The 17,355-nt window shown below is 43.3% G+C and overlaps 1 protein-coding gene across 2 annotated transcripts in view; it reads left to right on the top strand.

The window, feature by feature from the left end:
• The window catches only part of MYRFL (myelin regulatory factor like), an 872,690-nt gene that overhangs the window by 818,621 nt on the left and 36,714 nt on the right, over positions 1-17,355 (top strand). For both annotated transcript variants that reach the window (XM_085652512.1, XM_085652513.1), the window contains exon 21: positions 14,787-14,874. In XM_085652512.1, coding sequence (XP_085508638.1) covers positions 14,787-14,874 — 88 coding nt within the window. The remainder of the gene's footprint in view (positions 1-14,786; positions 14,875-17,355) is intronic.

Raw genomic sequence — 17,355 nt, forward strand, 5'->3', positions numbered from 1 at the left:
GGAACGGGTAAAACAAAGAACCTTCCAAAGGCCCTCTGGGAAACAGAACTGAGGACTCATGGGAAGAAGAAGAAGTAACAAGATGTCACCAGGAGAACATACTGGAAGCAGCAGTGATAATGTGCAAAACAAAAGGTAAGTGAAAATATGCCCGATAGAAGTACAGGAAGCCGTAGCTCCAAAACTGATGCTGCGTGGTTCCTATTATGTTTAATGAGCATTAAGGGCCGCCGCGTGGTGCTGCAGCGTGCCCGACTAGACATGAGCATCACGGAGTGTAACTATGATGCTGGAACAGGGGTAGGCCGTGCAGCACCGTGACACACCCGAGGAGAGGGAGGCGCCGTGGGCTGCACCGCGGCCCGCAGTGATAGAAGCAAGCAGCGCCGCAGGCTGTAAAATGACCCGCGGCTTAACACAAGAACGGTGACCCTCAAGGCACAGCTAACCATCATCCCTGTGATTGTTTTCCAAAACTAAATATTTTTGGTGTAAACAGCCTGGGGCCAGATGTAGGTGCCCAAATAGCGATCGGTAACGCTGAAATTAGCAGAATTCCAGCGTTACCGATCGCTAATTGGCTGCGAGCAATGTAGGTGAGTTTAAACCTTCTAGCAAAATAAGGAATCGCAAAATTGCATTTCCTTATTTTGCTCTTGTATTTAAGGAATCGGGAATTGCGATTCCTTAAATGCAATGTAAGTAGCACAAAAGTAAGTGCACTTTAGCCTTAAGGAATCGCTAATTACCACCAACTTTAGGTGGTAATCAGCGATTTCCTTTAAAAAAACACTTTTTTGCTATTTTTTAAGTGCCATGTGGCACACATTCATGCCCTTAGGGCATGTATGTGCGCCACATGTGCACACATGCACATTTCAGGGGTGCAACAGGGTGTCCTTTTGACACCCTGGCGCCCTTGAAATAACACCCGCTATTTGCCTTTCTTTAATTCCTAATCGCTAATAGTAAATATCTGCCTATTCATTCCTATGGGCCTCCTAGCCCGTAAGAATGAATGGGTAGGTATTCCTTATTAGCCACTTGTGGTAAGGATTCTCTTCATTACACTGGCGACGATGGACTTTCCTGCTTGATTGGGGACAAGCACACTCAGCATCAATTCCCCTTCGAGGACTTTTATCGACTGTTTGAACCCACTAAACTTGGGAAAATTCTTTTTGGACTACTTTATTTATTGGGACTTGCCTACCGCTCGTTTAATATTTCTGCAAACATTGTTATTACCCCATGAGGAAGCATGGATACTGATGCGCTGCTCCATTTCTAAATTGTGAGTACAAGACGGTAAACTGAAGGTACTTTCTATCGTCAAATTTGACAAGAAGGTTTTCAACTCAACAATGAATTTTCGCTGTATTGCTTAAAGGAAGGATTGTTTCATTTCTACCTGCTTGGAACTTCGTTGTTGACTTTTGCCAACCATCTCCGCCTGCATTTTTTCAGACAGCAGCGCCGTTCTGATTGCGAATGTAGCTCGCGATCACATCTGCGTGCACTCCCTTGTCTGCGTGCATCACGGTGAAGACGTCATCTACAATTGTCATCACGTTGGGGGCACACACCGCGACCTTGCGTGACCGCCATTTTAAAAAAAAAGTGAAACGAGAAACGATCCTCAAGATATCGATACATGTTATTTTCAGAGACTATTAGTCACGCACTAGGACATCTTTCTTACAAGCGGTAATGAAATATACTCTCGTTACATAATTTTACTAATTTTGACAGATTGAGAGTGATTTTTTTTTAAGCTTCTCTAGACTACGATGACTACATTTTTTATTTGGACTTGTTATTTTTACTTCGGATTACAGTGACTACTTGTCCACGGTGCTAGACTACGGTGACTACATTAATTACTTTAATTTATTTTTTTTGATCCTGAAAATATGACTACATTATTGTTTTCTCCTCACATGTTATAGTTGAGCCACATGTTGTGGTCAGATTAGATATAACCAACAACTTCCTTTATAGTTGTATTCTGTTTTAAATATTATTACACTCATATTGCTTTGTATTTGACATATGTTAAGATGGCTTCCTCAACAAGTATGTCCCAACCTCCGGCATTCCTTTCTGAAAAGGGTGACCCTATTCTTCCGTGGAAAAGGTGGAGAAAGGTATTTGATTCCTACATTGTGGCCATTGGTGGTGAAATGTTTTCAGCTATTAGGAAACAAGCCCTTCTACTGCATAATTTGGGGGTTGAGGGACGAAATATCTATGATAGTATGGATCTTATTCCTGTTGGAACAGGAGAGGGCGAATCTAATGACGTTTATGAAATGTCCATGACGATGTTAGAGAGGTATTTTGGTCCTCATATAAATGTTCTCGAGAGGCATAAGTTCTTTACCAGAGTTCAAGGTGGCAATCAACGAGTTGAGTTGTTGCCGTCATATGAGCGTTTTGTCATCCTGCTTGTCGACTACACCTCTAAATGGGTAGTTACAAAGTGTGTCTCCTCTGCAAACACTAGAACTGTTATTGATTTTCTTAAAGATGTAATTGTCTCTGAAGGTATACCTAAGTTTTTAATCACAGATAATGGTGTACAATTTGTATCTCATGAGATGTATAAGTTTCTCAAGGGTTATAACATTGTACATCAGAAAACAGCGTTGTATGCACCCCAAGCGAATGGTTTGACTGAGAGATTGAATTGAGTTGTTAAGTATTGTACTCAACGCTCCCTTAATTCTGGAGTTTCATTCAGTAGCGTTTTAAGGGATACATGGTGGGCACATCGTACAACACCTAACACGATTGCTCAATTATCACCTTTTGAAGCTTTAAGAGGTAGGAAGGCTGCTTCCAAATTAAATCGATCTTGGTTGCCTGTGAGTCCTGGTGTCGTAGTTTCTGAAGAAATGAGACATAAAAGGATTTTGGAACATCAACGCAAGTATAAAGCAGACTATGACTCCAGGATGCGAGTAAAGAGCAAGAAGTGGAATGTAGGTGACAGAGTTTTGGTGAAAAATCCTAACATACCTTGAAAGGCAAAACTTCCTTCATTGGTCCTTTCACAATTGTTTCCATTAAGAAAAATGTTGTAAAAGTCAACACTGGTTGTGTGTGGAGTATGTCTAGCTTGGTGAAGTGTTTTAAAAGATCCACTGATGTGCGTCATACTGGAGGTAGTGGTTGTAACGTTGGTGACAACTTTGATGATTGTACTCATACTCATGATGATGAACATATCTCTAGGAAAAGTCCTGATCCTAGGAGACTTACTCAAAGAGATAGAAATCTTCCTAAGAAATTCAAAGATTACATTATGCAATGAACAGTGTAATATTGTTGTGATAATTAGTTGTCGTATATTTAGGCTCACTTTATGTTACTATTTTTGTTTTGTAAATTTTACCTTTGTCATTTTGTTTATTTTTCATTGTCATCATTATTATTGTTTTCCTTGTAAAAAAGGATTCTCTTCATCCTCGTCGCCAGTGTAATGAAGAGAATCCTTACCACATTGATAGATTGCACTTGTGGTTTATTCAAGAATTATGTAGGCTCAGCATCAACGGTCCAGTCTGCAGCTCAGCTCTGGAACAAATGTCCTACACCCACATGAACATTCCATGACATAGTTAAATTCTACTGAGCAACATTCTTAACTAAATTACAACACAAATCTCAATTTGGGATTCGTTATTAAGAAATGTTAAGGAATCGCTAATATTTTAGCGATTCCTATCTACATTCAATTTTGCGAGTCCTTAATAGCGAATCGGTAAAATTCGCTATTAAGGACTCAGTATTTCGGTTTTACCTACATCGGGCCCCTGGTTCCTTAAAGTTTTCAGTTATGGAAAACTTAATTGAGAGCAGACAGTGGTCCCCCAGACCACTGGCTACTCCTCAGAAGTATCCACACTGAAACTGAAAAGGGTAGACATCCAAACCCTGTAATATAGGGGTTGAGGCTGCTAAATTATTTTGTACATCAGGCTCTTAGGTATTTTTTGAGTTGGACGCTTCCACACTGCAAAACCACATGACCCATTGTTCCAGAGGGGAAAATGGCTCTGAGTAGCCTTGACCTGAATTGTACCAAGATCTGTGGTACAATATTCAAATGAAGAGTGGGGGTAGGACATTAGTGTGCATTTACTGCCCTGCATTTTAATGTTAAACTCAAAAGGCATGTAGAAACGAGAGCAGACATTCTCCTAAGGTGTCTCTTCTCTCCTGTAATGGTTTCTGTTTTGCAATGTCTCATAGCTACAGAGTGTCACTATTTTTCTGCCTCAAATCACAAAAGAAAGCTTCAAGGGTTGCAATTGAATTTTTCTTTTGGATCAAAAATAGATTAATGTATACAATGCTTTTTATCCTTTCCTCTTTCAATCACGGTTACCAATAACAAGCATTAGCAAAGCCACTTGGTCTCGCTTTTGGGACCTTATAAGTGTTTAGCCAGAGTGTTAGAAATGGGATCTCTGGTTGGCTAAGGCTTGCGCCAAAGCCAGGCAGAGACCACCACTCTAGTCAGGGCAAGGGAGTTACATGCCAAAGATAACCCCATGCTCACCCCCTTGGTAGCTTGGCGCGAGGCTTATCCCGGAGGCAATGTGTAATAGCCTTTGTATTGTCATAAATACATTAGAAACATAATCACATAATGTACACTGTGCCAACTGGCACTAGGCAATATTCACAGGGGACTATTTACACACGACAGGGCCAATGGGGCCACTGTCAAGACCATCACAAATCACCACTTGTAAATGGAGTACAAATAGTAAATATAGCGCACAACCAATAACTATTATTGCTTGTTTTATGATGGTAATTTTGCATCGCTGATTTATACGATTTGAATATGTGTCGTAATTATTAGATAATGTATGGTCTATATTATTATCTTTAGGTCTTCCTTTCCCTTTCCCCCTCTTTTCCTCCCTTATCCTATCCCTCCCATTGCCTCCCTCAATGTTAAAATTGTCTTAAAATGCTTTGTGGGTTTCTAACAGTGATATTAGCAGTGTTGAGCTTTTCAATGGTTTCTGTATTATTGCAATGTATGCTGATATCTTTCTTTTGCTATCAACTCTTTAATAAAGCTTTCAAACATAAAAAAAAAGTAGGAACTTAGCACGAGATCCTGCAATGTAAAACAGAAGATGCATAAATCACTTTGCACATGAATCACCTTAGGTAATCATTAGCATAGATACAGTGTACCCAAATTGGGTGCACACACACTAAAACAGGGGCTCAAATACCCAATGTCCAGAATGTCAGGGCGGGCTGCAAAAGCAGCAAAGTAAAAGGGCGCAAATTATCGGGCCTAAACGTGGCAGCTGCCCACTACTTGCTGGGCAGCTGTGGACACAACTTGGAGGCACTGGCACCACGGTGCGCACTTGTGCTGGGGGGCGTGGGGTGCAACTCACCCCTTCCTCTACAAGATAAATGGTCCCCAAACGTTGCAGCTGCCGCTAACTGGCGGTGCAGCTGATGTAAAAATGTGCAATGGCACCACTAGTGCCTCGTGAGCCCCACCGAAATCTGAAACACCACTTGCCCCCACGGTGCAGCTGCCCTCTGTCCGGCGGGGCAGCTGTAGGAGCAGAGCACAATGGGGGCGAACCAACACTGCCACCAACCATGCACCCGACCTGCCCCCACTCACCGGGGCCTCTGGAACTCCTCTGGTCCTTCATGGGCTGGGGGGACAAGGCACCGTCTTCATCTGGCCATCCCGCGGGGCTACCACTAGCACACGGGGGTCCCGCTCTCCTGCAGGTACTGTCGGCCGGGTTGTTGCATCACTCCGCCTCTCCTTCTCTTCACCCGGGCCCCTTCCTGGGACCCGGACTTCACAGCACGCGGGGCTTCCCCTCCACCATGGGAGGCCCCGCCTGGAATGCTGCTCCGGTTTTACTCTCTACCGTGCGGGTCTCTCCCTGTCCTCACGGGAGCCCCGCTCAAGCCGGCTTCCGTGAACAACTCAGGCCCTGCCCACAGTCAGGCAGCTTCCGGGCCACGGCGGTGACTCTCTGGTGACTCCGTGCATGCGGGAGAAATACGGGGTAGGCTCCTGTCCCAAATGCACAATAATAAAGTATAAGTACACGGGGTGGGCTCCGGTGGTTTAAGTGGCGAAAATGCGGGGTGGGCACCCGCGAATTAGCACAAATGCGGGGTGGGCACCCGTCCTCAAGGTGCCGAGGCGGGGTGGGCTCCCGCTCAGATTTGTAGCATAAATTAGCGGGGTGGGCTACCGCTAATTTCCTAAAAAGGGCATAAAAACGCGGGGTGGGCTCCCGCTCGAGGAGGCACAAATGCGGGGGAATCCCTTTTTGAAATGCTCGCAGCTCCGTGCTGCAGTTAATAATAGAAGCGCTGATCCTCAAAGTCTGCATAAAAGCGCTCCCAGGCGCTAGGTATCCACAAAGTCCATAGAAAGGCAGAATTAGAGGATCTTTGGTGCTGGAGAGACCCAGCAAAGCGCAGCCAGGCTGGCCAGCACGCAGGGACCCCCAGGAAACAGCAGCTGGGTCCCGCGGCAGTTCCTCCTGGCAGAGTGTCCCCTCAAGAACACAAGCACACCATTTTCATGGGGTCACAGCCCCTGCATTTATACCACTTTTCCCCTTTGTGTCACAGCACAGGGTTTAGGGATACCAGTTGGAACTGGTATAGGGGAGCTTTGGAGCACTTTGTTTTGCTCAGCTCCTCTCTCCTTTGTTAGGTGGGGGCTCAGGGATCAGACGCACCACAGGGGGCAGAGCCAGCATTGTGGAGGGAAGGCACAGCCCTATTCAGGTCCCAGATGCAACTCCTCCCTCCCATCTACATGCAGATCTCCCTATTCACCACTGGACAGACTCCTCCTGGCTCCTGGAGTTCCTCACACCATCCAGCACCTGTCAATCACAAGCCAGACATGCACTCCACATCAAGCAGGCAGACACACAGAAATGCCAACTTCTAAAAGTGGCACTTCTCCACCAGTCAGAATAAATATGCGCACACCATTGTGCAGCATATATTCTCATGAGTTTGCACATACTGAACTCGACCCTGCACTCCTCTCACACCAGGAATTACCATGGACACACATATCCCCCATGCATTCCTATGGGAGGGCAGGCCAATCTCACCACACGCACTCAGAGAGAGCACGCACTTTACACTGGACCACCAATACCAGGTCACAGGAAAGGCAAAACGTTTAGGGGTGAACCTGCCAAAAGGGCCAAGTCCAACACAGAGTTATTGGCTTTGCTGATATGTTTAAGCTATAATGTAGAATAGTGCGGCGTGTGTGCAGCTTGTCGCAAAGTTATAATTCACAAGTGTTATAAGCATTTTTGTTTCCTTATCGATAATTAAGATGAGATTATGTCTAACTGAACAACCTTATTAAACAAGTTTGACAAACTGGGACATGGCTATTAAGCAGGCAATTGAGTGAGAAGGAAAGGCAGCCAATGTTAGCAAGGGGTGGGATCCAAGTCTTTGTATGTTGTTAATGAGCTACAATATGTCTTGCAAAAGGCAGCGCATACGCTGTCTAGTAAAGTTTAACCGCTGGCTGGGTTATTACACATCAGAACCTATGTAGCAGTTTATAGGTGGGTGCACTTTAGAGCTCCACCCCTCACACGCTATCTCCTCTGCAGAGTTCTGTAGTTTCCTAAGTCCAAGCACGAGCAGCTCTAGTATTTTCTTTGCATGCTAACACTTATAGTTCCCAAAAAGGCACAAACCGAGCAATCAATGCCACAATGCAGATTAAAAACTTTTTTAAAAACTGGACCAGATAAACTACTCACGCACAGGCCTGCAGGAAGCATGAAAGTTTTGTGTTTTTGTAAGAGATCCCCGCTGTCTGTGGTATCAAGCTTAGGCTGCAATCACTACTAAGTTTAGCTCCCTCACTTCCAACAAAATTGAATTTTGCAATGATTGTCAGTGTGGCAGATGACTCGGCAATAGTTAACATTACAGCTAATTCAGCACATTTGATCGGCAGGGTACATCACTACCAGAGAGATGGTGGGGAAAGCTCTCATACATAGGTGTAAGGCAGCATGGGTTTTCCTTCCAACCTCCAGTTCGTGGCGTGTTATCCCGTTGAGGGCGTGTGATGTATATAACTGCTACTGCTGATAGCATTAGTGAGCAATCCACATAAAGAAGGGACTTGTAAGGAGAGCACCTGGTTGTCATCTTGGATAGGAGTACGTACAATAATCTAGACACTGTATAGTCAGACCTTCAAGAACACTTAACGACTTCCATATTTTACCATGAAAATTATAATAACATATTCCTGAAGTTTCTGAGAAACGAGCACCGTTTATTTTAATGTTTTCTCTGATTTTATTGTTAGTGTAATAGTTTTAATTAACTATGCACTTTATAAATAAAACTTGACTTGACTTGATTGTGAAAGTAGTTACATTAACAGCTGTTGCATCCAGGTGTTCTTTTATATAGCGCATGTACTTGTGTGATGCTAAGCACTGCTTTGTGATATAAGGCTGCAGAAAGGTTAATGTATTAAGGAGAACAATGGTACCACAATACTAGAATCTGGGTTGAAGTAATGTTTTTAAAGACAATGGTTCCTATGTGTCCCAAAATGGTCCAAGGAAGATGCTGTAGTTGTGTCAGAATTGAGAACACTAGGCCTGAGTTTAGGTAGGCAATTAGTGCCAGAGGGAGCAAGGAGAAGTGTAGCCAGGAACACGTTCCAATCAAATTAACATTTGTTATTTATTTTTGATAATATGCAAAGAGTAGTTCAGGTGCTCAAATAAAAAAGTGACAACAAGTGTGATGTGATAAGTGAGGGTGACTTTAAAATATATACATCACATTAACAACAAACAAGAGAACTCCTCATGAACAAATTTTACAGAATGTATGGTGTTCTTGTTGTAGGGGGTCGACGGCGTTTCGATCTCAATGACTGGAGATCATCTTCAGGACATAGCATATGTGAGCAAGCTTTATCTATAAGAAATATTATATATAATGCTAAGATATGGTCCCTGGGTATGCTAGTTGTTTAACTATTATTGAAAACAAGTGGAGTAGTGCTCACAGGGAAAAATAATTCATCATGTTGCTAAGTACTTAGTGAATTAGTGCCATTCTTGGTCAGATATACAAATTATAAATCAAACATTATTGCGTGATGTTAATGCAGGGACGGCAAGAAATTGTGCCCCGAGTTGTATAGTTATTAGAATAGGCAAAGTTTGCATGGTTGAAGGTAAGGATAGACATGCCAGGGCGAAAATAATTGACAGGAAGAATAAGAAGCATGTAATTAAAGAGAACAGAAAACTTACTCTAAATCGGACGATGCCGGTGAAATTGTAGAAGGATAGTAAGGATGTCCGCAAACATGGCATTCAGGCGGTGTGTGGTTGGAGAATGACAAGTGATGAACGATGGGACTGGCGTCTGCCAGTATGTAGCATAGACCCAGGTGACTAAAGGAAAAACAACGAATCAGGGCTAATAGAAAAAAGCGAGTGCGGTAAAGTTGAGTTGATGGATTTACAAGGAAGTAATCAGCGCGAGTATTACGAACAGTTCTTAGGATGGAGCGCTCATTATAGCTCCACCTGGTCAATTTCCAAAATCTGTAAAGATAATTGAAATAAAAGTGAAGGCACAGCTGGTTGCGGGATTGTGTGCAATGCAATTGGTTGAGTAGCGTAGACCAGAGAACTAGTGGCGGACTTACATGAGATGCTTGGGTAGCTGGTTGATCAGATTAAGTGCAACACTGCGGTGTTTACTGCGGAGGATAGTTAATTTCCTTCCGTGGTTAGATTGCCTATGTTAAAAATAGGTAAACATTAGGCAAGGGACAGGCTCTACATTTACAGACTGCAGAATACGGAGAAAATGTACTTACTTTCTGTGTAGACCGCTGGAGTCAGTCTGTCTAGGAAGAGTGGGCTGTGTCTCTGGCTTCTAGAAAGGGCGCGCTGAGTGTGGCGAGGTAAACCAGCGTGCCAGGTGTTCTTTAAATGAGCAGCCGGTGCACGCGTGTAGTGTGCAGCAGCTCAATTAGGGCAGGGGTGTGTCTAGTTAAACCCGTATGGCCCAGGCAGGTAGCATACCCAGGGACCATATCTTAACATGATCTCCAGTCATTGAGATCGAAAGGCTGTCGACCCCCTACAAGAACGCCATACATTCTGTATAATTTGTTCATCAGGAGTTCTCTTGTGTGTTGTCAATGCGATGTATATTTTAAAGTCAACCTCACTTATCACATCACTCTTGTTATCACTTTTTATGTGAGCAAATGAACTACTTTTTGCACATTATCGAAAATAAAGAACAAATGTTAATTTGATTGGAACGCGTCCCTGGCTACACTTTTCCTTGCCCCCTCTGGCACTAATTGCCTACCTAACCTCAGGCCTAGTGTTCTCAATTCTGACGCAACTCCAGCGTCTTCCTTGGACCATTTTGGCCACATAGGAACCATTGTCTTTAAAAGCACGCAGAAAGGTTAATGCCAATCAATTTTGCAGCACAAAATATATGTTATGCAGAAAAGTTGATGCAAGTGGAGTGCAAAACGGCTTTACATTGTGGAGCACAACCTTCTTTCCTACAGCAATCTATACAAATGTTGTGTTGTGGATCGCAAACATGCACAAGTTCTCACACTAGGCACTACCTGAGTGCCCTTGCACTAGCACACGTAGGTCCTGTATTATTGCAATGTGTGGCAACTTGTAACTGCACATACCAGAGTGAGGATTTGTGGGGATCGCAACATCCGCATCGTCAGGATACATTTTAGCCGGTAAAAAATAGAGCAGTTATCAGGGAAATATGCACAGAAAATCCCGGGACCAGCGGATTTTGCACGCACTATGTATCAAAATAGGCATGTAATGCCCCAGTTTACGGGCAAAACTTGTAATAGGCTATAATTGTTGCGCAAAATAAAATCAGAACACCTCGGTGTTGGAATTTATTGTGATAATTATCGAACAGTACATCGAGGCACACCAAATGGGGCCTTTAGCGTCATGCTAGACAGGCTTGGTTTATGCTAATACGGTCAATGATATTGGGATTCTTAGTAAACTGGCGCCTTTCAATTTTGTTAATGTTCATGGAATGCGGCGCTGCATTGCACGCATGCTAGTAAACATGGGCTTGGATGTCAGGCAGGCCATGTCAAAGTCAAAGGTACCAACGCTCCATGTTATTCCCTGGTGATGTTACAAAGGCAGTCAGCCCTGAAAGCAGAAGTGCACTGACTGTGATGGTCGAGGAAGACTGGGAGCAAGAATACATGTGAAATTGATACACTGAATGCATGACAAATTGATCCGAGAAGTGTATACTTTCATAATCTATGCAACCATGAAATGCCAGTCTGGAGCAGACAAGAGGGCGACACGAGTGTCAGATTTATCCGTAGTACATTTAGAAGACTAAAACTCCAACATTCAGATGAGCCCCTAGTGTGCTCCAGGACATACAGCTCAAGATTGAGATGAATTGCTCCTTAAAATTATCTGCCATGCTTAATACGGTTATTCCTCGTGCTTCGATTTAGCCGGTAGCAGCCTAACATTAGTTTCCTAAATCTGAATCCACATACCTAAACATAACTTGCTTTGCCTTTCTGAAATGTGCATGTTTTGCGATTAAGCATGCTGCGTCCTGCCACAAATGTAATGTTTCCATAGCCATGTGCAGTCCCGGGGGCTTCGCCTGTACCGTCTCATCAGCGGTCTGGTGTTGTGGGCATCGATCACCCGGGCAGACTGGCAGCTGTCCGGCTGTGCAGCGCTGCATGCCAGCAACACATCTGAGCCGGAGGGGGAGGGGGAAGCCATATGGAAAAGCAAAGCTAGGGGGCTTGCACATCGCTCACGCCAACAAATAAACTTTTCAAATACACTCCTTGGTTCACCAGATTCATACTAAGGACGGGCTGCATCCGATCCCTCCTCTATCTATTTTTCACCTGGAATCGCTTACTTTGTTACCCCAGTTACTTCCACTTTTACTCCCATAATAGTTCAGAAGGAAATGCCGGGCCTGGCAGGAGTGCTAATCGGTGGACCTCTGTACTGTGTGCACGTCTCTTCCTGCATTAAATATAGCATGTTCTTAGCAATGCCATTCTCTTCAGAGAATCAACACCGGATGCAAAGTAAGACGAGGGGCAGTCACTCAAGTAGGTGAAAAATAAGTTCCAGTCAAGCGGATGTGAAACCAAAAGCTGTCTGGAGCCACTAGCAAAATGAAACTAGCCAAAAAATTAAAACCAAAAACAAGGAGGAGGCGCCATCACACGCTGTTCAAAGTGATGGCCAAACAAAATGTTCTCGGATTGAAATCGCCAGGGACAGAACTAAGCATGCAAAGGAGGGGCATTTACACAAATGCACCAATAACAAGCCAGTTTTTGTGAATGCCGCAGGTAGTAACCAATGGCAAACAGTGGGTTTGTCAAACCCCATGAAGAGATATAGCAGGTCAATGGAAGCTCGACCTAAAAATGATGGTTCATCCTCCCATTTTTAAATTACAAAATCATAAGAAGGTGAAATATAGGTAGCAAATCTTGCCAGACCCTGATCATTGTTGGCATTCTTAAATGTACGTAACCCAGCAGAGGAACTCATCAATGGCCCATGGCTCCGGTAAAAGCATCACATCCAATTCCATCCAGAATCTTCAATCCTGTAAGACGCTCATCCACCCCCCTCCGACCATTGTGGACAGACTCATAGATTTCTGAAGCTTTTTTTCCACTAAGAGGCTTTCATTGAGATCACAGAGGTCACCAACCCCAGTCTTTCCTAAGCATATGTAAGGATAAGCACAATTTGTACCTGATTTTTGTTCCTGAACTAGTACAAGGCCCAAATCTAATTTTTGAGCACGCTTCTCAGAAAGAACTGCAGTTATTAGTTTTGACCTGCACTTCTTATTTTGAGGTAGGAGTGATTTTTATGAGCAAGTTTCATTTTTAACATGCTCACAATACAAGTGTGGTGTACAAAAAGTCCATAACTGTTATGTGCATTCCTATGCTCTAACAATGAGGGTTGGCTTTCTGGGATTATTCTTGACATTGAAAAACTAAACTTTTCAAATATATTACTTCGTTGATATATGTATTGTGCAATTTCTTTGGTTGATCAAGTGAACCCTGTTACCTCATTTCGCTGAGTGTCTACCAGGGAATGATATTGGATCAAAATGATACGTGTAGAGTTTAAGTGACTCAATCCTAGGTGTCCAGCCAGACGTTTTACAATGTTACCCTTCTTAAAGATTTCAGATCCGCTTCTTGATTTATATAATTCGGGTAAAACAATATTTTATTGCTCCCGCAGTAGCAACCAAAGCACTAGGGTAATAGTGTTGGCGATTAAGGTGAAATTTCTTTTTGTAAGACGTGCGTGTGCATTCTACTTTCATATTGAATTGGGTGGGCGCTGGGATGGCTAGCTCGCTGAACACACTCTGCTCCCTCTTAAGGTGCCTTCAAGGATTCTGTGGTTTTGGCCCAAGTTGTGTCTCATCACAGGTAGCTTTGAACCCATCCTGTGTTTAATTTCCTTGGGGCTTGTATGGGATTTCTATTTGCCCACAATGTTTCTCCAGACTTATTTACCAGTAAGTATTTGCCCTGAGTTATTTCAAGGTCATAAGTTACAGTGTGAGGCCCATTATCATTATTAAGCTTACCTGCCTCGGGTTACATTTGCATCTGATTGTTTAAATCCAGAGAGTTTAACAGGTGGAGCAGTTTCATCCTCCGATTTCACTGAGTTGGCACCTCTGTTAAGTTGCTCCCTCGCTTTAATGGAGGCTTTGTTAGCTGTTTGAGATCGAAGATCACTAACACAGATAGGGCCAGATGCAGGAAGCCAAATAGCGATCGCAAATGCTGAAATTCGTAGAATTTCGGCCTTTGCGATCGCAATATGGCTTTGAGCAATGTAGGTAAGATTAAACCTACTCGCAAAGTAAGGAATCCCAAAAATTGCGATTCCCTATTTTGCGATTACATTTAAGGAATCGCAAATTGCGATTCCTTAAATGCAATGTAAGTAGCACAAAATAAAGTGCACTTTAGCCTTAAGGAATCGCTAATTACCACCAACTTCAAGTTGGTGGTAATTAGCGATTTCCTTTAAAAAAGCACTTTTTTGCTTTTTTAAAAGTGCCACGTGGCACACATTCATGCACATTTCAGGGGTGCAACAGGGTGTCCTTTTGGAACCCTTGCCCGCCATTTGTAAGTGCCTCTTGGTTACTCGCAAATTGCGGGTGCAAATCCTATTCATTCCCATGGACCTCTTGGCCCATAGGAATGAATGGATGGCATTCCTTGATTACGAATCTCAATTTGCGATTCGCAATTAAGGAATATTAACGAATCGCAAATATTTTTGCGATTCCTACCTATATTCAATTTAGCGAGTCCTTAATAGCGAATCGGTAAAAATCGCTATTAAGGACTCGCTAAATTGAATTTACCTACATCTGGCCCATAGTGTTTGTTGTTTGCAGAACAAGCCTTCATGTGTTCCAACCTTGACAATCGCTTCTGTTTGTTATGTCACTTTTCCAACTTCTCCCTCGTAGAAAGAGCCAACTTGAATGCCTTCAAAGAGCCATTCCCTGCCTGGTCTTTTATCTGATAGACGGTGATCCAGAGCTTTTGAAAAGCTGTGTCCTTTCCCATCTAAACCCATGTTTCAGTGACTCTCCTTTGGGCCTTTCAGGGATCGATACATCGATTGGATCTATCCAGATACTTGAAAATCAACAAAGAATTGACCGTCGCTACTGCAGCAGAAGTATGCAGTGTGGGTGAGTTCCCTCGTTCCTATAGAGTGCTTTTAATGTAACATGTATGATGTGCACAGAGTCTGTTCCAAGCAGTGCCCATGCCCCCCTTAATTCATGCACTGCAATAGCTAATTTGATTAAATGACAATACCGTACTGAAAACATGCATTCTCATGTGAACTTTTCTCTTTATAGCTAATCTAAGCCTCTCTATACACATTCCTCTTACTGGAATTCATACGATAGAGAAACAAACTTGCAGAAATAGTTGCCTAGGCTTGTTTTATAAACATCTACCCTGGATGTGATAACATTTCACAGTCTCTGCCCTGCATTCTTGATCAGAGCAGGTCAGGAGTCGCCGCTTTAGCAACAGTGTCTATTTCGACCGTTACCGGAAGCACCGCTTCTCGAGGCCCGCATCCGCCGAGCAGTAGGAAGGCCTTTCAGTTTCTTACTGGATTTCAGTCTTTGCAACTGACACTGCCTCGCGCGGGCTTCACGGAGTTCTAAATGCGAAGCTCACTGGTTCGTCTGAGCTTTGCACATTTTAAGGACAGAGGATGCGGTGTTCTGTATACACAGATTTGCATTAGTTAATCTGTCTGTCATCTGCAGTTTACCAAGAGCCAGGGGCCAAGAATCATTGAAAAATAAATAACAGGTAAGGCAAAGCGTCCTTACGAGTACCACGGTATTTACGTGCAAAAAAAATCCTAGGCGAAATAGACAGGCCACACAGAGTGAGGTATTTCCCCAGGTAGGTATTGCCATCCAAATCTAAATTGGAGCGGTCAAACTCAATCAATCAGTAATCTTGTAAAGCGCGACTACTCACCTGTGAGGGTCTCAAGGCGCTGAGTTGGGTAGGGGGGGCATTATATGTAGTATCAGAGTTTGCACACTTGTTTATTGCAGGTTTTTCCTCTCAAAATGCTTTACCGTGTGAAGATTTCAGCATAAGTTTTCTATACAAAACCCCACAATGAATAAATAACTTATAGATGACAGGTTGGAACCCGGGTGACAGTGCACTTTAGTCAGCGATATAAATGTATCTGGTCCCAGAGTCTGCTTTTTATCCATTAAAACAGGTCCAGCCACCTCAGAGTTTTCTGGGATTATCCCAACTGCTCTCAAGTCTGTTTAGACACTTGCATTCATTCGTTTACAAATTAAGCACTGCCACCAATCTGCAGCGGGCCCTGTTCTGTCTAAGAATTGTGAAAATCTTTGAAATATGGGACTCTCAGGGCATTCTCACCACATTCTGCAGGTGGCCGACATCAGTTTTCGTTATCGCATGGACCCCATACTCTCTCCTAACCGCTTCTGCCAGCCTACAGCCGAATTCGCCAGGCACAACAAGGCCCTCAAAATAGCCCCTTGCCTCCAGGTGGTAAAAGGGTGTAGCTTTGGCCCCATTATTTCCCCCAAGGCAGAAAAACAAGCAGAATCTGATCATGTGTGCTTGGGTTTCCATGTTATTCCTCATTCTGGGTGAAATGACTCTTAATCCCTGAATATAGGTCTCCAGTATCTCGACGCCTAATCCAGAACACATATAATGAGGTCCGTAGACAGCAGAGTTGTATGATCTTATTTAAAAAACATTTACAATGCCAATAGTCTTGGCATGTAGGTTTTATTAAATGCACAAAATAGGTGCAGACCAAGGAGTAGTAATGCAAGCTTCCCTCAGAGGCAGAGAAGTGGACCGTGGTGCATTGTGCATAGCAGCAATACAGGCTTTCGTCCCACAGACCATGTACAGCATAAGCGGTGCAAGCTTCGCCCACACTGGTCAAGCGGCCTGAACTCATGTCATTCTCTCTGGGTGGCCTAACCTTTCCCCTACTATTACCTTTGCTTTTATAGAAATGCCCCACAGTTCCAAATCTTCCTGAAATAAAAACAGATTCCCTCATATTTAGGCTAATTGTATACTTGTTTGTTGAACCTGATGATCTTGGCACTTGCTCTGGGGCATAGTGCTACAATCAGCACACCTTTCCATGAGGCACTTGCAAGTTCAAGTTCCCATGCTCTTCGTTGCAATGGTAAGACTACAGGGCATCACGACATGGACACTTTTAAATGCTGACCCAAACAATGTAGAATCTCAAACGTCACAACAGTAACAAACACGAATATTTAACAGCCTTAATGAAAACTAGTTAAAATGTGATAAGCAATCTAACAACTATACTACTTTTACAGAAATTAAGCGAGTCTCTCCTGGAAAACTGGTTTCCATTGACTCCTGAAAAGTTTTCATATTTTTGTACCTAAGATTTGTTTTCAGATACTTCTTGTTCAAGCCTGCCAGTTCTGGTCAGAAGCATATGAGATGTTTCAAGACTTCATTCCATAGGTTACACAGTCTGCATTTGTCTGCTATTCTTGCCCCCGCTTTGCAGAGTCTCTGTTCTCATCAACTTTATATTTTTCCGATAAATCAGATAATTGCAAAACTTTACATCATGCCTGTTGTGCACACTG

The sequence above is a fragment of the Triturus cristatus genome, chromosome 4_1 (assembly GCF_964204655.1).
Source record: "Triturus cristatus chromosome 4_1, aTriCri1.1, whole genome shotgun sequence".
In the NCBI taxonomy this organism is placed as follows: domain Eukaryota; kingdom Metazoa; phylum Chordata; class Amphibia; order Caudata; family Salamandridae; genus Triturus; species Triturus cristatus.